Here is a 24,051-nt window from a genome sequence, read left to right on the forward strand (position 1 = left end):
CAGAACGGGCGCAGGATGGTAGCAGCACATGACAGAACGGGCGCAGGATGGTAGCAGCACATGACAGAACGGGGGCGCAGGATGGCAGCAGCACATGACAGAACAGGGGCGCAGGATGGGAGCAGCACATGACAGAACAGGGGCGCAGGATGGGAGCAGCACATGACAGAATGGGGGCGCAAGATGGGAGCATCACATGACAGAACGGGGGCAGGATGGCAGCAGCACATGACAGAACGGGGGCGCAGGATGGCAGCAGCACATGACAGAACGGGGGCGCAGGATGGCAGCAGCACATGAGAGAACGGGGGCGCAGGATGGGAGCAGCACATGACAGAACGGGCGCAGGATGGGAGCAGCACATGACAGAATGGGGGTGCAAGATGGGAGCATCACATGACAGAACGGGCGCAGGATGGCAGCAGCACATGACAGAACAGGGGCGCAGGATGGGAGCAGCACATGACAGAACGGGGGCGCAGGATGGGAACAGCACATGACAGAACGGGCGCACGATGGCAGCAGCACATGACAAAACGGGCGCAGGATGGGAGCAGCACATGACAGAACGGGGGCGCACGATGGCAGCAGCACATGACAGAACAGGGGCGCAGGATGGGAGCAGCACATGTCAGAACGGGGGCACAGGATGGGAGCAGCACATGACAGGATGGGAGCAGCAAATAATAGAATGGAGGCGCAGGATGGGTGCAGCACATGACAGGATGGGAGCAGCAAATGACAAAATGGAGGCGCAGGATGGGTGCAGAACATGTCAGAATGGAGGCGCAGGATGGGTGCAGCACATGTCACAATGGGGGCGTAGGATGGGAGCAGCACATGACAGAATGGGGGCGCAGGATGGGTGCAACACATGACAGAATGGGGGCGCAAGATGGGTGCAGAACATGTCAGAATGGAGGCGCAGGATGGGTGCAGAACATGTCAGAATGGGGGCGCAGGATGGGAGCAGCACATGTCACAATGGGGGTGCAGGATGGGTGCAACACATGACAGAATGGGGGCGCAAGATGGGTGCAACACATGGCAGGATGGGGGCGCAGGATGGGTGCAGCACATGACAGGATGGGGATGCAGGATGGAGCAGCACATGTCAGAATGGGGGTGCAGGATGGGAGCAGCACATGTCAGAATGGGGGTGCAGGATGGGTGCAGCACATGTCAGGATGGGTGCAGCACATGTCAGGATGGGGATGCAGGATGGAGCAGCTCATGACAGGATGGGGACGCAGGATGGAGCAGCACATACCAGGATGGAGACCATATACCAATATAGATGCTAGCCACCCGGGCGTAGAACGGGTTCAATAGCTAATATATATATATATATATATATATATATATATATATATATATATATATATATATATATATATATATATATATATATATATATATATATACATATATATATATATATACACACATATATATATATATATATACACATATGTTAGACATTATCTGAAAGTTTGACACTCACGAGAGTGGTCTAACAGGATGGGTTATGGCCATACATGCACCAAAAAGGCACATATTCCTAAACACAAGATATTCCAACTAATAGGTGGTGACTTACAAATCAAAATGTAAAGATGCCCGATATCACAGCATGAGCCGCCATGATAAATCTGACCCATTTTAAAACACTGTGCAAAAAATCATTAGTATTGATAAAGTCGCCTATTTTTTTCTACAGTTTACAGTCGCTTCTCCTAAATGAGCCACAAGAATTGTATATTCCCCACAGACAGTGCAGATGGTAAATGTAAAAATCGATGTGGAGAAAAGCAGACGTACCTGGTGAAGGTTGTTGCGGATATTGAAGATCTGTTGGTTCGGCACGCTGCGAAGGACGTCTACCAAATGCTGAACAGCAACGGTCTGTCCGTGAATGATGGCTAGATGAAGCGGTCTGGGGAATTAATATACTGTATTAATAACTCACACAGTCATGTAGAAAAATAAAGTACTACACATGAAGTGAATCAAACTATTAAAGTCAACAAGAACTTCTTACGTGTCCCCATTCTGATCCCGTGTAGCCGCTAAGGGCCTCTGTACAGCCAGCAACATGCGTGGGTCTGCAGTTACTGCATAGTCCATTAAGGCTCTGGATGTGCGCTGGGCAAGAGACAGCATTCTCATGTTGCATATGTGAACTGTGATGGAAAAAAAAGAAAATAAAATGAATTTTTCAGCTGCAGAAAATGTGAAGGAGAGTTAAAATATGCATCAAAACTAAACTGGAGGAAGTGTCATCTTAAACCAGGTAATGGTACGGAAATCAATAATGTACCATCATATAGTGGGGCCAATCAGCTAAAGAAAATAGTGAGCGTGTTCTCCATACCTTGCTGTGTGCTGCCCTGAGAATCTTGATGTGGGGATGCGGAGCTTTCTGGTGGTGGGCTGGTTGGGGGTTCTTCTTTTTTCAGGTTTGACGATAGTTTTGTTGTATCACTGAAGTCAGATGATGCGTCGTTTATGTTGTAGCCGCCACTCTGGTAGGCCCTGCCAGTGTGCGAGTAGTATCCAGTGTGAAAGCCTCCAAGTGGAAAATTCATTTGGTTTCCTAACAATTAAATACATTTTAAAAGTTATTCCCATCTTCATAAATGGATATTGTTGGTTAGTGCTTGTAACTACAATAAATTTAGCAATTTTCAGTTTATTAAAATTTCCACCATTTCTGGACAAATTAACACTTTTCCTCTGTTTACAGCACGTTGCCTTGGAGACTGACCACCGCTGTTAGAACAGGGCTGGGAAACACTCTGCATGATCTGCTGTCTATTGAGCTTGGAGCACAGCTTTGATGCCGTCCGGGATTGCTGGAGCGCGATGTTACCGCCTAATCTCGTCTACTAGGCAATGAGCAGTAAAGAAAAGGGCTAAAATCTCTAGAAAGGCTAAAAATTTAAATAAGCAGTAAATCGCAAAAGTGCTTGTTTTTACAAGCGTCATTCAACAATTTCCATTTATGAAAATGGGAACAACCTTTTAAAAGGAAACAGGAAGTCATTACTCATCAAGAATTGTTATTGTGCATCATTTTCAGTTATTCTACACTCTAAAGATTTTTTTCCCCATCCTTAAAGGGGTTTTCCCACAATCAAAAGTTGATTTTAATCAATAGATCTTGGAATGATAACAATTTCCACAATAGGAAGTGATTAAATAAAATGTTCTAATGCTAAGATAATCTTATAAATGTGCCCCTGCTGTGCACTGTGTAATACCCGTGTCTGACTGTGCAGGAACACGGTCTGATCATATCACAGCTCCTGGGCAGAGGAGGAAGCAAAAGAGTATACAGACAGGACAGCACAGGATCACAGCTGTTTTTTTCTTTGAAGTAAAACCTTTTTTAAAAACAGGCAGGGAAAGGTTTCATCTCACATAAAGAATGGTCTGTGATCCCCTGCTGTCCTGTCTGTATCCTCGCTTTCTTCCTCCTCTGCCTAGGAGCTGTGGTATGAACAGACCATGTTACTGCACGGTCAGAGACCATTACACATTTATAAGATTATCTCAGCACAGGGACAATTTATTTAAACACACCCTATTGTGGAAATTATTATTATTCCAAGATCTATTGAGTAAAATTGAACTTTTGTTTGTGGGAAACCTCTCTAAGTACATTATATAGTAAAGTGAATGGTGTTATTCAAAATTACAACTCTTCCTGCAAAAAAGAAAAACATAAGTGCAAAAATAGGAAAAAATAATTGAAATGTTACTGCGCACAAATTATATATATATATATATATACATACCCAAAAAAGAATGATGTACTAAAAATTTACAAAGTATAGCAAACACCACATCCCTGAATCCTACCCCCATGCCAGTCTTCCATAAACTAAGAACAAAACAAAATAGACAAGTGACAAATGTCTTTTGAGTTCTTTTGAGGCCTAATTCACAAAAATTGAACTTACCACCTCCATGACCAAATGCTCCGGGTCCTCCTCCTGCGCCACCCATAGGTGCTCCCCCACCAAAGTGATTTAGTGATGGCAAGTCTTTCCTTCGCTTTCTTTCCACTTCTTCTATGTCTGTAAGTAAAGGAAACGTTAATTACTGATATATTTGTATTTAACAAACAATGAACAAGAACCTGCTCTGGGAAAAGATAAAGGGACCTCAGCGCCCACTTACACTTAATAATGGGGATTATTACTAGCAATTAACGATAATATATTTTGGACATTATTACAACTATAGCATTGGCTTGCAGAGATACCTCTTAATAGATACCCTACAGACACAAGAACATAGGCACGTTACCTTGCTCTATTGGGTAGTATGTAAACTGCTTGGAGTCACTAACATCTCCTCCACGTTTCCGCTTCAGCTGTAAGAACACAGTGACTGGACGGTCAATTTTCTGTTTGTGGTAAGGAGGAGTCCGGAAAACAATGGCATACTGGATGGACAAGAGGAATTGATCAGTTGGTGCCATCATTACATATATATACACACCGTGTCTGCAAATGGAGAATCCGGTTTGGTTTTTATCCCAAGTCATGTGGCAAGGCTCGTTAAAGGGTCTTTACAATGGCTACTACTGGTATAGAATTCTAGTCCTCTTCCTTACTGAAGAGACAATTTGCATATTTACATTTTCCAGGGAAACATTGCAAGGTTAAAAGTCTCCTCACCTTGGCATGTCAGGCATGACATGTCACTCTCCGCAAAGACAGTTAGATGCCTCTCACCCAGCAAAACCAGATCTTACACTTTGCACTGACGAGGGGCAATACCCCGAAACACAGTGTCCCAAGTCACATTGCAAGGCTCGTTAAAGGGTCAATATTGACTTTTAGGATTACTACCTCTATTAGGTGACACTAAAGTTCTAGTCCTCTTCCTCTCTTCCACATACACATGAGGAAAGTGAGGAACTTGTCATCCATACCTGTTTGTGGACATCAGTTGGTGAGAAATCCCCGAGAGCTTGCCATCCATTTTCATCATCTTCATAAAACCGCACTTCAATATCATCTGTAATAAGCAGGAATTCACATGAAGATGCACAACACCCAGTGAGTAAATTACCCTGTCGTGTCACCCACTCTGCAAACACATTGCCAACCAATAATTAAAACAAAAAACCTAAAAATTGGTGCTAAAGATAGTTGGATGCAAACACGCAATATAAATATTACAGGATGTCAATATTTGGGGAAATCTTTGATTGCTTGTTTTGTTGTGAACATAAATTAAACAACAGCAATTAATTGAAGCACCACATTGTTATCTTCAGTTCCTTTTTAGGTCCCAGGTTCTGTGCTAATAAAATAATAATAATAATAATAATAAAAGCAGTCAGATTTGTTTTTCTGATACAGAGACTAAAGGTACCATCACATTAAGCGACGCTGCAGCGATCTAGACAACGATGTCGATCGCTGCAGCGTCGCTGTTTGGTCGTTGTGTGGTCGCTGGAGAGCTGTCACACAGACAGATCTCTGGCGACCAACGATCCCGAAGTCCCCGGGTAACCAGGGTAAACATCGGGTTACTAAGCGCAGGGCCGCGCTTAGTAACCCGATGTTTACCCTGGTTACCATTGTAAATATAAAAAAAACAAACACTACATACTTACATTCCGGTGTCTGGTCATGTCCCTCGCCTTCAGCTTCCCGCACTGACTGAGCGCCGGCCGTAAAGCACAGCAGTGACATCACTGCTGTGCTTTGCTTTACGGCTGGCGCTCACAGTCAGTGCGGGAAACGGAAGGCGAGGGACATGACCAGACACCGGAATGTAAGTATGTAGTGTTTGTTTTTTTTACATTTACAATGGTAACCAGGGTAAACGTCGGGTTACTAAGCGCGGCCCTGCGCTTAGTAACCCGATGTTTACCCTGGTTACCAGTGACGACATCGCTGAATCGGCATCACACACGCCGATTCAGCGATGTCAGCGGGAGATCCAGCGACGAAATAAAGTCCTGGACTTTCCCCAGCGACCAACGATCTCCCAGCAGGGGCCTGATCGTTGATCGCTGTCACGCATAACGATTTCGTTAACGATATCGTTGCTACGTCTCAAAAAGCAACGATATCGTTAACGATATCGTTATGTGTGACAGTACCATAAATCTTTGCAGTTATTTTAAGGGCTTGTCCACTACTGGGCAACCCCTGCTTAATCAATCCAGTGCCTCATAGAAAATAAAAATCCTGGATACAACCACTTTAAAAAGGTCAATATTGCAGCTCTGGGGTCCTGGATTCTAATCCCACCAAGGACAACATCTGCAAGGGGTTTGTATGTTCTCCCCGTGTTTGCGTGGGTTTCCTCCAGGTTCCTCCCACGCTCCAAAGACATACTGATAGGGAATCTAGATTGTGAGCCCCGATGGGGAAAGTAATGATAATGTCTGTAAAGCGCTGTGGAATATGATGTCGCTATATAAGCATAATAAATAAAATGTAGTTCATTTAAAAAAGTACACAAAAAAGGTTTGGGGACAGCGGAGCCCTTAAGGGATCCATCGCCCCTGTAATCTTCTGAAGATGCTGAAGATAAAAATAAAAATAAAATAAGAAAAGCTGTAGATGTGGTCTGAAGATCAGAACACACGTGTCTCCTACTGACACTAAGCTTTTACTGGTTGGGCGGTGTACTAGGTGTACACTGCAGAGGAGCAGCTAATCTCTTTGTATCTCCTTAGTGTCAGCCTCCTGGTGGCAGCAGCATACACCCATGGTCCTGTATCCCCCAATGATATGAAGGAGAAAGTTTCTATAGACACCTTTTTATTTTTCTTGTACTTTAAAGCTTTCATTTCTTGTCTAAAAATAATTTTTGCAATTGGGTTTCATTAAAAAAAAGGCATTCTAAATTATCAGAGTGGCACTGTCAATTAGTGGCATCAGAAAGTTTAGTGAGAATCCAGGGAGTTTGCTGCTCTTATCTGTGTTCTCCTGAGCGCCTCTTAGTGATTTATGTCCACATCAATGTTTACCTCTAAAATTCAGGGAATAAACTGCGATACCTTACCTTTCTGCACTTTATCACAGAGCAGGTACACCTCATCTCCTCCTTTCACAGACCCAGATATCTTGTCCATCCTGGAAATGCGCAGATTGGAGGCACCAGGAGATTCTGTCAAGAGTAAAATTAAAGTGAGTAAGTAACTTGTACTCAATGAATACAATCTGGCATTATATTAGAATATTGGATTGTACCGATCCACTATACGCTTCTTATCAGTATGTAAATAATGTCATGCTAAGGTAAAAGTATATTGCTATAAAAATGACAAATACTTACAGAAAATTAGAGGCACTTTTAGGCTGCCGTCACACTAGCAGTATTTCGTCAGTATTTTACATCAGTATTTGTAAGCCAAAACCAGGAGTGGAACAAATAGAGGAAAAGTATAATAGAAACACATGCACCACTTCTGCATTTATCACCCACAGGGCCGCCATCAGGGCATTACAGCCATTACTGCTGTATGGGGCCCGGTCAGCAGCAGTACACAGAGGGGCCCGCAGATCCGGGGCCCCACTGTTGTGCTTCTACTGATCGGGCCCCATCATGCAGTAAAATACTGTGCACTGCGGCGCTGGGGCCCGGGAGCCTTTTTGGAGCTGTGCACGGCCGTCTCACCTAGTCGGCTGCACAGCTCCTGCTCGGCTGTGGCTAGAATGTATGGGCTCCCTGCAGGTCCTGACTACAGCCCATACATTCTAGCCGTCTCAGTGGTGAATGTGCTAGAATGTAGGGGCTCCTGTCAGGTCCTCTCAGCAGCCCATACATTCTAGCTGCTGCTTCACTGCTGGAAACACTAGACGCCCCGGGAACGACTGAGGTAAGTATAAAAAACATTTTTGTTTTTTTAATAGGTGAGGTGAGGTGGGGGGGAGTGAGACTGCAGATGATGGGGTGCGTTTTAGGGAGTACTGTACATGATGAAATAATAGGGGGCTGCAAATGATAAAGTGTATTTGAGGGGGTACTGCACATGAAATGATTGGGGCTGCAAATGAAGTAAGGGGGACTGCAGATGAAGTGAAGGGGGGATAGGGGACTGCAAATGATGATGTGGGGGTGATGGGGACTGCAAATGATGTGGGGGGACTGCAAATGATGACGTGGGGGTGATGGGGACTGCAAATGATGTGGGGGGACTGCAAATGATGATGTGGGGGTGATGGGAACTGCAAATGATGTGGGGATGATGGGGACTGCAAATGATGATGTGGGGGTGATGGGGACTGCAAATGATGTGGGGGTGATGGGGACTGCAAATGATGTTGGGGTGATGGGGACTGCAAATGATGTGGGGGTTATGGGGACTGCAAATGATGTTGGGGGACTGCAAATGATGATGTGGGGTGATGGGGACTGCAAATGATGTGGGGGTGATGGGAACTGCAAATGATGTGGGGGTGATGGGAACTGCAAATGATGTGGGGGTGATGGAGACTGCAAATGATGATGTGGGGGTGATGGGGACTGCAAATGATGATGTGGGGGTGATGGGGACTGCAAATGATGTGGGGGTGATGGGGACTGCAAATGATGTTGGGGGACTGCAAATGATGTGGGGGTGATGGGGACTGCAAATGATGTGGGGGTGATGGAGACTGCAAATGATGATGTGGGGGTGATGGGGACTGCAAATGATGTGGGGGTTATGGGGACTGCAAATGATGATGTGTGGGGGATGGGGACTGCAAATGATGTTGGGGGACTGCAAATGATGATGTGGGGTGATGGGGACTGCAAATGATGTGGGGGTGATGGGAACTGCAAATGATGTGGGGGTGATGGGAACTGCAAATGATGTGGGGGTGATGGAGACTGCAAATGATGTGGGGGTGATGGAGACTGCAAATGATGTGGGGGTGATGGAGACTGCAAATGATGATGTGGGGGTGATGGGGACTGCAAATGATGTTGGGGGACTGCAAATGATGATGTGGGGGTGATGGGGACTGCAAATGATGTTGGGGGACTGCAAATGATGATGTGGGGGTGATGGGGACTGCAAATGATGTGGGGGTGATGGGGACTGCAAATGATGTGGGGGTGATGGAGACTGCAAATGATGATGTGGGGGTGATGGGGACTGCAAATGATGTTGGGGGACTGCAAATGATGATGTGGGAGTGAGGGGGACTGCAAATGATGTGGGGGTGATGGGGACTGCAAATGATGTGGGGGTGATGGGAACTGCAAATGATGTGGGGGTGATGGAGACTGCAAATGATGTGGGGTGATGGAGACTGCAAATGATGATGTGGGGGTGATGGGGACTGCAAATGATGTTGGGGGACTGCAAATGATGATGTGGGGGTGATGGGGACTGCAAATGATGTTGGGGGACTGCAAATGATGATGTGGGGGTGATGGGGACTGCAAATGATGTGGGGGTGATGGGGACTGCAAATGATGTGGGGGTGATGGAGACTGCAAATGATGATGTGGGGGTGATGGGGACTGCAAATGATGTTGGGGGACTGCAAATGATGATGTGGGGGTGATGGGGACTGCAAATGATGTTGGGGGACTGCAAATGATGATGTGGGGGTGATGGCAACTGCAAATGATGTGGGGGGACTGCAAATGATGATGTGGGGGTGATGGGGACTGCAAATGATGTGGGGGTGATGGGAACTGCAAATGATGTGGGGGTGATGGAGACTGCAAATGATGTGGGGGTGATGGAGACTGCAAATGATGATGTGGGGGTGATGGGGACTGCAAATGATGTGGGGGTGATGGGGACTGCAAATGATGTGGGGGTGATGGGAACTGCAAATGATGTGGGGGTGATGGAGACTGCAAATGATGATGTGGGGGTGATGGGGACTGCAAATGATGTTGGGGGACTGCAAACGATGTGGGGGTGATGGGGACTGCAGATGATGATGGGGGGTGATGGGGACTGCAAATGATGTGGGGGGACTGCAAATGATGATGTGGGGTGATGGGGACTGCAAATGATGGGGGGGTGATGGGGACTGCAAATGATGATGTGGGAGATGGGGACTGCAAATGATGTGGGGGTGATGGGAATTGCAAATGATGTGGGGGGGATGGGGATAGGTAATGATGTGGGAGTGATAGGGACTGCAGATGATGAAGTGTGTTTGAGGGGGTTCTGCACATGATGAAATGATAGGGGGCTGCAAATGATGAAGTAAGGGGGACTGCAGATGAAGTGACGGGGGGGATAGGGGACTAAATGATGATAGGGGACTAAATGATGAAGTGGGGGTGATGGGGACTGCACATGAAGTGAGTGTGAGGGACGTGGACAGCAATTGAATTGAACTTGGGGGTGGGAAGAGCAAATGATGTATTGAAGGTGGGGAGAGCAAATAATGAATTTTGAGGGTGGGGAAGATCAATTGATAATGAATAGAGGGTGGGAGAGAGAGAAGACGTGGCAATGAATTGAGGCAGAAGGGGCATGTAACTATAATGAATTGGGGTAAGGGTTAGAGCGGGAGGTACATAGTGGGTTCGTTGAGGATAAAGTAACTGGTAATAAATTGGAAGAATACAGGTGCTAATTAATTTATATATTAAATGAGGAAAGTGGCTATATACAGATAGTGGGGGCACAGTGGCGGATTATAATTTATATTTGGAATGGTGGGTTGCATAATAACCAATTATATATTAATGGTGGGTGAACGTCTGTAGTCAGATGTGTAGTGTAGAAGAAAGGGAAAAAATGGGGAATGTGCTCTGGAAGCGGTGCTCTAGATAACTGTGTTATTTTATGCAGATGAGACGAGTCCTGGCAGAAAGAAGTGATAGCGGTCTGCGCTGGATTAAAAAGAAACGCAAAGATGAAGGACTTTAGCTAGAGACGTCACTGGTGAGTATGTTACCTGTACACTGACACCATACACTGTATACTGTATACAGTGCTCCTGTGTATAATGTCACTGGTGATCACTATACTATCTGTACACTATACACTATATACAGAGCTCCTTTGTATAATGTCACTAGTGATTGCTGTATTACATGTACACTGTACCCTATATACAGAGCTCCTGTGTATAATGTCACTAGTGATCACTATATTATCTGTACACTATACACTATATACAGAGCTCCTGTGTATAATGTCACTAGTGATCGCTGTATTACATGTACACTATACACTATATACAGAGCTCCTGTGTATAATGTCACTAGTGATCGCTGTATTACATGTACACTGACACTATATGAAGAGCTCCTGTGTATAATGGCATCGGCGACCACTGTATTACCTGTACACACACTGCATACTAAGTACAGATCTCCTGTGTATAATGGCACTTATGGTGATAGTATTTTTTTTTTTATTAATGATCAGTATTGTACTATTCAGTCACAATGTGGTGGTAATATGTTGTCCGGCCATGGTGTAGCGGTATTTGTTCCTTGTACAGTTAGGGCCAGAAATATTTGGACAGTGACACAATTTTCGCGAGTTGGGCTCTGCATGCCACCACATTGGATTTGAAATGAAACCTCTACAACAGAATTCAAGTGCAGATTGTAACGTTTAATTTTAAGGGTTGAACAAAAATATCTGATAGAAAATGTAGGAATTGTACACATTTCTTTACAAACACTCCACATTTTAGGAGGTCAAAAGTAATTGGACAAATAAACATAACCCAAACAAAATATTTTTATTTTCAATATTTTGTTGCAAATCCTTTGGAGGCAATCACTGTCTTAAGTCTGGAACCCATGGACATCACCAAACGCTGGGTTTCCTCCTTCTTAATGCTTTGCCAGGCCTTTACAGCCGCAGCCTTCAGGTCTTGCTTGTTTGTGGGTCTTTCCGTCTTAAGTCTGGATTTGAGCAAGTGAAATGCATGCTCAATTGGGTTTAGATCTGGCGATTGATTTGGCCATTGCAGAATGTGCCACTTTTTGGCACTCATGAACTCCTGGGTAGCTTTGGCTTTATGCTTGGGGTGATTGTCCATCTGTACTATGAAGCGCCGTCCAATCAACTTTGCAGCATTTGGCTGAATCTGGGCTGAAAGTATATCCCGGTACACTTCAGAATTCATCCGGCTACTCTTGTCTGCTCTTATGTCATCAATAAACACAAGTGACCCAGTGCCATTGAAAGCCATGCATGCCCATGCCATCACGTTGCCTCCACCATGTTTTACAGAGGATGTGGTGTGCATTGGATCATGTGCCGTTCCCTTTCTTCTCCAAACTTTTTTCTTCCCATCATTCTGGTACAGGTTGATCTTTGTCTCATCTGTCCATAGAATACTTTTCCAGAACTGAGCTGGCTTCTTGGGGTGTTTTTCTGCAAATTTAACTCTGGCCTGTCTATTTTTGGTATTGATGAATGGTTTGCATCTAGATGTGAACCCTTTGTATTTATTGTCATGGAGTCTTCTCTTTACTGTTGACTTAGAGACAGATACACCTACTTCACTGAGAGTGTTCTGGACTTCAGTTGATGTTGTGAACGGGTTCTTCTTCACCAAATTAAGTATGCGGCGATCATCCACCACTGTTGTCATCCGTGGACGCCCAGGCCTTTTTGAGTTCCCAAGCTCACCAGTCAATTCCTTTTTTCTCAGAATGTACCCAACTGTTGATTTTGCTACTCCAAGCATGTCTGCTATCTCTCTGATGGATTTTTTTTTTTTTTCAGCCTCAGGATGTTCTGCTTCACCTCAATTGAGAGTTCCTTTGACCGCATGTTGTCTGCTCACAGCAACAGCTTCCAAATGCAAAACCACACACCTGGAATCCACCCCTGACCTTTTAACTACTTCATTGATTACAGGCTAACGAGGGAGACGCCTTCAGAGTTAATTGCAGCCCTTAGAGTCCATTGTCCAATTACTTTTGGTCCCTTGAAAAAGAGGACGCTATGCATTACAGAGCTATGATTCCTAAACCCTTTCTCTGATTTGGATGTGGAAACTATCATATTGCAGCTGGGAGTGTGCACTTTCAGCCCATATTATATATATAATTGTATTTCTGAACATGTTTTTGTAAACAGCTAAAATAACAAAACTTGTGTCACTGTCCAAATATTTCTGGCCCTAACTGTATGTGCTATTATTCGGTCACTGTGTGGTGGTAATATGTGGTCTGTTCATGTTGTGTTGGTATTTGTTCCTTGTATGTAGTTGGTCACCATGTGATGGTAATATGTGGTCTGGACATGCTGCGGTGGTATTTGTCCCTTGTATGTGATATTGTTCAGTCACTGTGGTGGTAATATGTGGTCTGCACATGGTGTGGCGGTATTTGTTTCTTGTAGATAGTATTATAGGTCACTATGTGGTGATAATATGGTGTCTGGTCATGGTGTTGTGGTATTTGTCCCTTGTATGTGGTATTATTGGTCAATTGAAAAATAAATAAAAATACACCTAAATTGTATTGCATATTTTAACAAATGTTTAATAGATTAGAGTAGAGTAGGGCTCGGCCAAAAGAGTCTACCTTGTTGTCGTCTCAAATTTAAAAAAACCTTTTGGCCAAAACAAAAGCTGCTGGCTATGTGTTTGATCTGGTAATGGGAACTGTTAATGTGTGATTTGTGAGAAGTGGAGTTTTGGCAAGAGACAGCGGTGGGGCTGTTGACAGTTCGAGGGGTGGAGGCGGGGCTGGGGTGGAGCCTGGGCGGAGTCTTAAGGGGCCCTGAAAATTTTGCCAGTATGGGGCCCTGAAATTCCTAGTGGCAGCCCTGATCACCCACTCCTGGTTTTGGCTACAAATACTGATGTAAAATACTGACCCAATACGGATAGTGTGACGGCAGCCTTATAACTATAAAGGCACAGATGATTGGCCTCGGGGAGACCAAAACATCCAACACTGCGGAGACACCATCACGTGTTTCTCAACGCAGTGATTCCAGAACACTGCCCCCATCCCTTATGGGAAATATGCAGATGCAGGTAAAGAAGCTGCGGAGACACCATCACGTGTTTCTCGACGCAAGCAGTGAATAGCCAGGCCTTTCCCCGGGAAGGAAGAACCACGGGAAGGGCAGCATCCTATGAAGGAAAGCCACCTATGCCAAGCATGGTATCCATCCACAGACAGCTGTTTCGGGGTGTTTGCCCCTCATCAGTGTGGAGTAGGAATCTGGCTATTAGGAGCAGTGCCTAGTAAAAAGGCTATAAAGGCACAGATGATTGGCCTCGGGGAGACCAAAACATCCAACACTGCGGAGACACCATCACGTGTTTCTCAACGCAGTGATTCCAGAACACTGCCCCCATCCCTTATGGGAAATATGCAGATGCAGGTAAAGAAGCTGCGGAGACACCATCACGTGTTTCTCGATGCAAGCAGTGAATAGCCAGGCCTTTCCCCGGGAAGGAAGAACCACGGGAAGGGCAGCATCCTATGAAGGAAAGCCACCTATGCCAAGCATGGTATCCATCCACAGACAGCTGTTTCGGGGTGTTTGCCCCTCATCAGTGTGGAGTAGGAATCTGGCTATTAGGAGCAGTGCCTAGTAAAAAGGCTATAAAGGCACAGATGATTGGCCTCGGGGAGACCAAAACATCCAACACTGCGGAGACACCATCACGTGTTTCTCAACGCAGTGATTCCAGAACACTGCCCCCATCCCTTATGGGAAATATGCAGATGCAGGTAAAGAAGCTGCGGAGACACCATCACGTGTTTCTCGACGCAAGCAGTGAATAGCCAGGCCTTTCCCCGGGAAGGAAGAACCACGGGAAGGGCAGCATCCTATGAAGGAAAGCCACCTATGCCAAGCATGGTATCCATCCACAGACAGCTGTTTCGGGGTGTTTGCCCCTCATCAGTGTGGAGTAGGAATCTGGCTATTAGGAGCAGTGCCTAGTAAAAAGGCTATAAAGGCACAGATGATTGGCCTCGGGGAGACCAAAACATCCAACACTGCGGAGACACCATCACGTGTTTCTCAACGCAGTGATTCCAGAACACTGCCCCCATCCCTTATGGGAAATATGCAGATGCAGGTAAAGAAGCTGCGGAGACACCATCACGTGTTTCTCGACGCAAGCAGTGAATAGCCAGGCCTTTCCCCGGGAAGGAAGAACCACGGGAAGGGCAGCATCCTATGAAGGAAAGCCACCTATGCCAAGCATGGTATCCATCCACAGACAGCTGTTTCGGGGAGTTTGCCCCTCATCAGTGTGGAGTAGGAATCTGGCTATTAGGAGCAGTGCCTAGTAAAAAGGCTATAAACGCACAGATGATTGGCCTCGGGGAGACCAAAACATCCAACACTGCGGAGACTCCATCACGTGTTTCTCAACGCAGTGATTCCAGAACACTGCCCCCATCCCTTATGGGAAATATGCAGATGCAGGTAAAGAAGCTGCGGAGACACCATCACGTGTTTCTCGACGCAAGCAGTGAATAGCCAGGCCTTTCCCCGGGAAGGAAGAACCACGGGAAGGGCAGCATCCTATGAAGGAAAGCCACCTATGCCAAGCATGGTATCCATCCACAGACAGCTGTTTCGGGGTGTTTGCCCCTCATCAGTGTGGAGTAGGAATCTGGCTATTAGGAGCAGTGCCTAGTAAAAAGGCTATAAAGGCACAGATGATTGGCCTCGGGGAGACCAAAACATCCAACACTGCGGAGACACCATCACGTGTTTCTCAACGCAGTGATTCCAGAACACTGCCCCCATCCCTTATGGGAAATATGCAGATGCAGGTAAAGAAGCTGCGGAGACACCATCACGTGTTTCTCGACGCAAGCAGTGAATAGCCAGGCCTTTCCCCGGGAAGGAAGAACCACGGGAAGGGCAGCATCCTATGAAGGAAAGCCACCTATGCCAAGCATGGTATCCATCCACAGACAGCTGTTTCGGGGAGTTTGCCCCTCATCAGTGTGGAGTAGGAATCTGGCTATTAGGAGCAGTGCCTAGTAAAAAGGCTATAAAGGCACAGATGATTGGCCTCGGGGAGACCAAAACATCCAACACTGCGGAGACACCATCACGTGTTTCTCAACGCAGTGATTCCAGAACACTGCCCCCATCCCTTATGGGAAATATGCAGATGCAGGTAAAGAAGCTGCGGAGACACCATCACGTGTTTCTCGACGCAAGCAGTGAATAGCCAGGCCTTTCCCCGGGAAGGAAGAACCACGGGAAGGGCAGCATCCTATGAAGGAAAGCCACCTATGCCAAGCATGGTATCCATCCACAGACAGCTGTTTCGGGGAGTTTGCCCCTCATCAGTGTGGAGTAGGAATCTGGCTATTAGGAGCAGTGCCTAGTAAAAAGGCTATAAAGGCACAGATGATTGGCCTCGGGGAGACCAAAACATCCAACACTGCGGAGACACCATCACGTGTTTCTCAACGCAGTGATTCCAGAACACTGCCCCCATCCCTTATGGGAAATATGCAGATGCAGGTAAAGAAGCTGCGGAGACACCATCACGTGTTTCTCGACGCAAGCAGTGAATAGCCAGGCCTTTCCCCGGGAAGGAAGAACCACGGGAAGGGCAGCATCCTATGAAGGAAAGCCACCTATGCCAAGCATAGCATCACAGGTGTCTACAATCTTGGAATCAGTGAGTGGGCCTGTGTATAGGGCTACAGATATTCACTGTGCTGTTTAGTGACATGTTGTGTATCACACTCAACATGGACCAGAGGAAGCGAAGGAAAGAGTTGTCTCAGGAGATTAGAAAGAAAATTATAGTCAAACATGTTAAAGGTAAAAGTTATAAGACCATCTCCAAGCAGCTTGATGTTCCTGTGACTATAGTTGCACATATTATTTAAGATCCATGGGACTGTAGCCAACCTCCCTGGATGTGGTCATAGGAGGAAAATTGATGACAAATCAAAGAGACGGATAATACAAAATGGTAACAAAAGAGCCCAGAAAAAATTCTAAATAGATTAAAGGTGAACTTCAAGCTCAAGGAACATCAGTGTCAGATGGCACCATCCGTCGTTGTATGAGCCAAAGTGGACTTCATGGGAGACAACCAAGGAGGACACCATTGTTGAAAAAAATATCATAAAAAGCCAGACTGGAACTTGCCAAACTTCATGTTGACAAGCCACAAAGCTGGGAGAATGTCCTATGGACAGATGAGACAAAAATGGAACTTTTTGGCAAGGCACATCAGCTCTATGTTCACAGATGGAAAAATGAAGCATATCAAGAAAAGAACACTGTCCCTACTGTGAAACATGGAGGAGGCTCTGTTATGTTCTGGGGCTGCTTTGCTACATCTGGCACAAGGTGTCTAGAATCTGTGCAGGGTACAATGAAATCTCAAGACTATCAAGGGATTCTAGAAAGAAATGTGTGGCCCAGTGTCAGAAAGCTTGGTCTCAGTCGCAGGTCATGGGTCTTACAATAGGATAACACAGCTAAAAACACCCAAGAATAATAATAATAATAATCTTTATTTTTATATAGCGCTAACATATTCCGCAGCGCTTTACAGTTTGCACACATTATCATTGCTGTCCCCGAAGGGGCTCACAATCTAGAATCCCTATCAGTATGTTTTTGGAGTGTGGGAGGAAACCGGAGTGCCCGGAGGAAACCCACGCAAACACGGGGAGAACATACAAACTCCTTGCAGATGTTGTCCATGGTGGGATTTGCATCCAGGACCCCAGCTCTGCAAGGCTGCAGTGCTGACCACTGAAGAATGGCTAAGAGGAAAACATTGAACTATTCATAAGTGGTCTTCTATGAGCCCTGACCTAAATCCTATTGAGCATCTTTGGAAAGAGCTGAAACATGCCGCCTGGGAAAGGCAACCATCAAACACGAGACAACTGGAGCAGTTTGCTCTTGAGAAGTGGGCCTAAAATACCTGTCGAGAGGTGCCGAAGTCTCATTAACAGTTACAGGGATCATTTGATTGCAGTGATTGCCTCAAAAGGCTGTGCAACAAAATATTAAAGTTAAAGGTGCCATCATTTCTGCCCAGGCCTACTGTATTTCATGAGTTTTATTTTTTTTTTTTTAATTCTGTGGAAGCGTGGTTGAAAAACCAATATCGGACTTTCATATGTTCATAGATTTTTAATTTTTGAGATATTATTCAAGTTATTTCTGTGACTATTGTGGGTTTGTATGTCATTAAACGAGGGGTACCAACAATTTTGACCATGTGTGTAAATGTAGTTTTCACAAGCAATTTGCTATCACCAATTGTGTCACTGCAGATGTCCCCGGATGACAGGAAAGGAGCTCCCTGCAGAGGCTCCCCGATGATTGCAGGGTTCATCCAGGCCCCACAAATGTAAGGTCGGGAATAATCGGAAGCATTTGGAAGACTCTGCTATGTAATAAAGTATTACTTTCAACCTGCAGCCGTTTATTTTACGCCCAAGAAAAAAAGATCACAAAGAACATGTAAATCGTCCCTACAGTTTATAGATTTACTATTTGCAGGAAAAAGTCAAAAATCTTAGAATGAACAAAGGCCCCTTAAATTCTCCCTATATATAAAGGAAGACGTATTATACACATGACAACAGCAGACAGAACAAAAACCCCAGTGAGTCATCAGGCGGGGGAGGGTAGAGGGGAATTCCTTCCTGACAGGGAATATAGCCATCAGCCTAGTTTCCTGGATCTATGTCATCAGAGCCTCACTTATTGATCGGTGACTACTCCACTACAGCATCCAAGCAATGACCGTTCATTGAATTTCCTAAGTACTCAGTGTCATGACAAAAAGTCTTTCCACTAGCCCCATAACCATCTGCAATTGTTCAGATGCAGTTTTGGTTATTTCTATGGCTACTGAAGTACAATTATCAGCATTTCATAGGTTTTTAAACTTGTATTGACAAATACATCAAGTTTAAAGGGAACCTGTCACCTGAATTTGGCGGGACCGGTTTTCGGTCATATTGGCGGAGTTTTTGGGTGTTTGATTCACCCTTTCCTTACCCGCTGGCTGCATGCTGGCCGCAATATTGGATTGAAGTTCATTCTCTGTTCTCCGTGGTACACGCCTGCGCAGGGTAATCTTGTCTTGTGTAGGCGTGTACTATGGAGGACAGAGAATGACCTTCAATCCACTATTGCAGCCGGCATGCAGCCAGCGGGTAAGGAAAGGGTGAATCAAACACCTGAAAACTCCGCCCATATGACCCAAAACCAGTCCTGCCAAATTCAGATGACAGGTTCCCTTTAATGTAAAGTCTCAATATTTACAGAGTTGACCCTTATTTTTCAAGCCCTCTGTAATCCGCCCTGGCAGCTGAACAGCCTATGGGCCAAATCCTGATGACAACCCTTGTCTAACCACTGCTTCGAGTTCATCACAATTTGGCTGTATGCACATACATATTTTGATGATCTTTTGAAGCAGAAAATGATCTTTTGAAGCAGAAAATGAAAAACTCTCCAACGTCTCTTTCAAATCTCAAAACTCCTCAAAAAACTGAGGCTTATTGTTAAGATTTTGGAGCAGAAACTCGGTATCCAAATAGCCCATGTTTCTGTTTGTCACTTTTTTAGTGTTGACCACAATAGATTCTCAAAAGGGTTGAGATCCTGGGAATTTCCAGGCCATTGATCAAAAATATCACTGTTTAGTTAACTGAGTCTTTTGCCTTGTGACATGGTTTCCATCACGTGGAAAAAAAGCAATGTTCATCACCATCATCACTGCTTTTGTTAGAGGTTTAGATCCCATGCTTTCTTCAAGGCAGTGTTCTTCAGCAAAACTGAGTGAGCCCCCACCATTGGATGAAAAGGGACCCTACACATAAAAGGGCTCGGGATGATTTACTGTTGACATGACAAGACTTATGATAGCGATCACCTTTGCTTCTCCAGACAATCATTCTTCCAGATGTCCCAAACAGTCTGTAGGGGGCTTCATCAGAGTAAATCACTTTACCCTAGTCCTCTGCAGTCCTATACCTTTACTTGCAACAAAGCTATTTTATTTGATGAAGCCCCCTTCAGAGTGATTGGGACATCTGGAAGAATGATTGCCCAGAAAAGAAAAAGGTGAGCGCTACTATCAGTCCTCTGCCATGCAACAGTAAAGCACCCTGACCACCCATGTGTGGGGGGCTTAACATCCATAGAGTGGGCTCGCTCACAATTTTGCCTAAGACCACTGCTATTAATAATTAATGGGATCTAAACATCCTCCCCAGAGCAACTTTTCCCAACGATCCAGGACCAATTTGGTTTTTCCAACATCGAGACCATGTCACCAGGCTAAAGTGGTAACTAAACATTGTCATTTTGTGTCTTTGGCCAGGAAACTGCTCATCTCGATGGTCAAATCCTCAAAAAGCAGATAGCCTGAGAAAAGCTTGCGCCAAAACGCGGGTTGGGGCTGGTAGAGTCCTACATGGACATGCGCCACTGCCACCTTTACTGATCCATCCACTTTAATCAATGTGGAGTTTTCCCTCAATCTATATTTGTTGCAGGGTACACAATAGGCTCTTGTTATCAAACACAATCTCTCAAGCAGTATGCATGTAGTTACCTCTTTATTTGGCTTTTTCACATGGTTACCACATATTATTTGTATGTATGCATGAATGCATAACATCATTGATTGGTAATCTATCCTTCTGGGTTATTGTCCTACATCATCTGTTTCTTCCCTTTTTAAAACATTCTTCTATTTATTAAGTAATACAAATCACTTCTATATTGGGCAAAGTATTATTTTTTTGCAGGCTTTCTAGGATATCGAGAGGGTATTTTTATATGAGGAGCATTGCAAGGCCTAAAAGTCTCCTCACCTTGACGTGTCCCTCTCCGCAAGGAGAAACTATTTTTAGATGATAAACTGGTGACTGGATTTGTCTCCAGTTTCCACTCACTGTTGTTGGTAGGGGCACACCCCTTTTATGAAAGGGATGGCGACAGGCGCTCTACTAGGCAATGAACGTGAAAATGACATCAAAACATAAAAAAAAAAAATCTGATCAGATTCATGAATCTCCAAACCACAAGCTGCATGAATCAGACACTGTGTAACCAGTTGGTCTTTTTGCACTTTTTTTTGGCATTTGCCCACAAGGTCAGGAAACTGCCAGTGGAAAAAAAACGCTCAGGAAACAAAACAAAAAAAAAAAAAAACCACAGCAAAAGTCTCCTTCAAGAAACTCTCCTTTTGTCTGCAATTTTGCAAACCTGAATCATCCTCTGCTTAAAAACCAGTCTTTTTCTGTGATTTTTTTCGGAGGTTAAAGAGTGTGAACATATCCAGAGACATGGGAGAGATGGAAAGGGGTGAGGGTTACTGGATGATCAAAGGGCAGATAGAAAGGAGGAACAACGCTGCATTATCGAACGTCACACAGGGTTTGTGTGCATTGTATGGCCATCATTTCCTATTCTGCTCTAGTGCAAAGACAGAAGACTGAAGTAGAAGTGAACACAGAGTCTTTACATTTAGCAGCAAAAAGGTTTCCAATACCTCACACCCACTGGTTCAGCCTGCAGGTATTAGATGGGACAGAATCAGGTACCAGGCGGCTGGGTGTACTCTTAAATCCACCCTCATTTTGGGTTTACGCACAAACTAAACCTCATGTGGAGGAATAGAGCTTTTATGCTTAATATACATTATTATGTTCAGCCTAAATACATGAAAAGAGCCAACAAGCACATCATGGCAGAAGGTATGCTATAATGCTACACATCAAAGAGAAACGGAAACCAGCAGTCGACTTGCACAAGATCCTTTACTCTCTGCTGTTACTGTCAGCACTGACACGTCTACAACATTGACTAATTTCTGACGATTGGTGTTCTTTATGTAAAGCTAAAAGGTAACATTGGGGCCTGCCAGCTCATAGCAGCAGTGTAATTCCCTGCCTGCTATGGAAAGTACACGGCTTCCTGTACACGGCTTCCCACAGCTATAAACAACAAGCCTGGCTGACGGGGAGCCTGTGACCACCCCACTTCTCCGGGTGCGCTCCTCACATCCTGAGCGAGAGGATTGATATTCTTCTGTTAACTATTTACATGCAGCAGTCGCTATGGACTGTGGAAAGTAAGAAGTTAAAGGGGTTAGTCCCATAATCTAAGCCATTTTCTAATATACTTGCTTTAAAAATTCCCTACCATTCGCTAACTGTGCTGTCTAACAGCTATTGTATTTTTTTCCTATTTGCTGTCTGATGACAATTTGCTTGAGTAGTCCTAGTGCATGCGGAGATACTCAATCGAAGCGTCAGAAGGCCGAGGCTGCAACCTGAGCCGCAGCCCCCATGCCATCCCTGAAATCAAGAGTCATCAGTGACGTTAGTTTCTGGGGCTGTGCTGTCCCAGCGGTGTCTCCCCTGTGCACAGCGTAATAACCCGGCAGTAATAAGCCGGCAGCAGAGCGGTGTCACTGAACCCGGCAGAGACTAGTGGAATCATCTGAGGGGGCAGCACTAGTCTCCTGCTACGCTGGGTATAGTGATACCGCTCTGCTGCCGGCTTATTACTATCATAAGCCGACAGCAGAGCAAACGCCGTGAACAGTAGAGACAGCGCAGGGACAGCGCTGTGCACAGGGACAGCTCAGCTCTTGAAAGGAGCGTCACTGATGACTCTTGGTTTCAGGGATGACGCTTTGTTTGAGTATCCCACCGTACACTGGGGATACTCAAACAAATAGTCATCAGACGGGAAAGAGGAAAGAAAAACACTAGATTTAGGACAGTGTAGTTAGGGAATTTTAAGTATATTACAAAATCGCTTAAGGTACCGTCACACATAGCGACGCTGCAGCGATACCGACAACGATCCGGATCGCTGCAGCGTCGCTGTTTGGTCGCTGGAGAGCTGTCACACAGACAGCTCTCCAGCGACCAACGATCCCGAGGTCCCCGGTAACCAGGGTAAACATCGGGTAACTAAGCGCAGGGCCGCGCTTAGTAACCCGATGTTTACCCTGGTTACCATCCTAAAAAGTAAAAAAACAAACGCTACATACTTACCTACCGCTGTCTGTCCTCGGCGCTCTGCTTCTCTGGTCTGGCTGTGAGCGCCGGGCAGCCAGAAAGCAGAGCGGTGACGTCACCGCTCTGCTTTCCGGCTGACCGACGCTCACAGCCAGAGCAGGAGGAGTGCAGAGAAGCACAGCGCTGGAGGACAGACAGCTGTAGGTAAGTATGTAGTGTTTGTTTTTTTACTTTTAGGATGGTAACCAGGGTAAACATCGGGTTACTAAGCGCGGCCCTGCGCTTAGTTACCCGATGTTTACCCTGGTTACCAGCAAAGACATCGCTGAATCGGTGTCACACACGCCGATTCAGCGATGTCTACGGGGAGTCCAGCGACGAAATAAAGTTCTGGACTTTCTTCCCCGACCAGCGATCTCCCAGCAGGGGCCTGATCGCTGCTGCCTGTCACACTGGACGATATCGCTAGCGAGGACGCTGCAACGTCACGGATCGCTAGCGATATCGTCTAGTGTGACAGTACCTTTAGATTATGGGACTAAATAGAAACAGAGTTCGTATAAAATGACTTTGCCTTCGGACCACCCACACCCCTTTACTGCTGTTGTGTGTGCTAGCAGCAGGGAGGGAGCGCTGTTACACAGAAGGAGCCCTGGGATCACCATCCTTGGATGAAGATGTGCTGGGTTTTCACTTCATAATGGAAAGGGGCACAGTCTATTAGATGCCTGTGCACTGATGGGAGATGGATAAGAATAGATAATAAAAGATATGAAGAGAATGCAATGAGGAGACACCAGGTATAAACAGTGTAAAGATAAAGGAGCATAATGGGACCGGAGGTCTACTTTACTTACTGCTGTCATGGATGGGATCCGAAATAACTGGCTTTAAGGGTAGTGTAAAAGCTCCTGTGCTATCTGGCAAATAGGCTGTGAACCGAAGGCGAACAATACTTAAGTCTGTAACCTTCTTCAGCTCCTTCACCTGTGCCTCAATCTTCTTCTCCTCAATGTCTGTGAAAGTAGAATAATAAGTAATATATAGGTGTCCGAAGCTAGAAAATAACATCTCTGATAAGCAGGGCTTCTCCAAGGGAAGATGCCACCAGTTTTCTTGTATTTTGTT

The 24,051-nt window shown here is 45.3% G+C and overlaps 1 protein-coding gene across 1 annotated transcript in view; it reads right to left on the reverse strand.

Annotated features, from left to right (window-relative positions):
* The window catches only part of NFKB2 (nuclear factor kappa B subunit 2), a 63,640-nt gene that overhangs the window by 15,941 nt on the left and 23,648 nt on the right, over positions 1-24,051 (reverse strand). The window contains exons 7-14 of the mRNA XM_069753284.1: positions 23,781-23,939; positions 7,039-7,143; positions 4,946-5,031; positions 4,315-4,453; positions 3,966-4,082; positions 2,375-2,596; positions 2,042-2,183; positions 1,822-1,936 (exon numbers count right to left, since the gene is read on the reverse strand). Coding sequence (XP_069609385.1) covers positions 1,822-1,936; positions 2,042-2,183; positions 2,375-2,596; positions 3,966-4,082; positions 4,315-4,453; positions 4,946-5,031; positions 7,039-7,143; positions 23,781-23,939 — 1,085 coding nt within the window. The remainder of the gene's footprint in view (positions 1-1,821; positions 1,937-2,041; positions 2,184-2,374; positions 2,597-3,965; positions 4,083-4,314; positions 4,454-4,945; positions 5,032-7,038; positions 7,144-23,780; positions 23,940-24,051) is intronic.

This window comes from Ranitomeya imitator, chromosome 2 (assembly GCF_032444005.1).
Source record: "Ranitomeya imitator isolate aRanImi1 chromosome 2, aRanImi1.pri, whole genome shotgun sequence".
NCBI classification, from domain to species: Eukaryota; Metazoa; Chordata; class Amphibia; order Anura; family Dendrobatidae; genus Ranitomeya; species Ranitomeya imitator.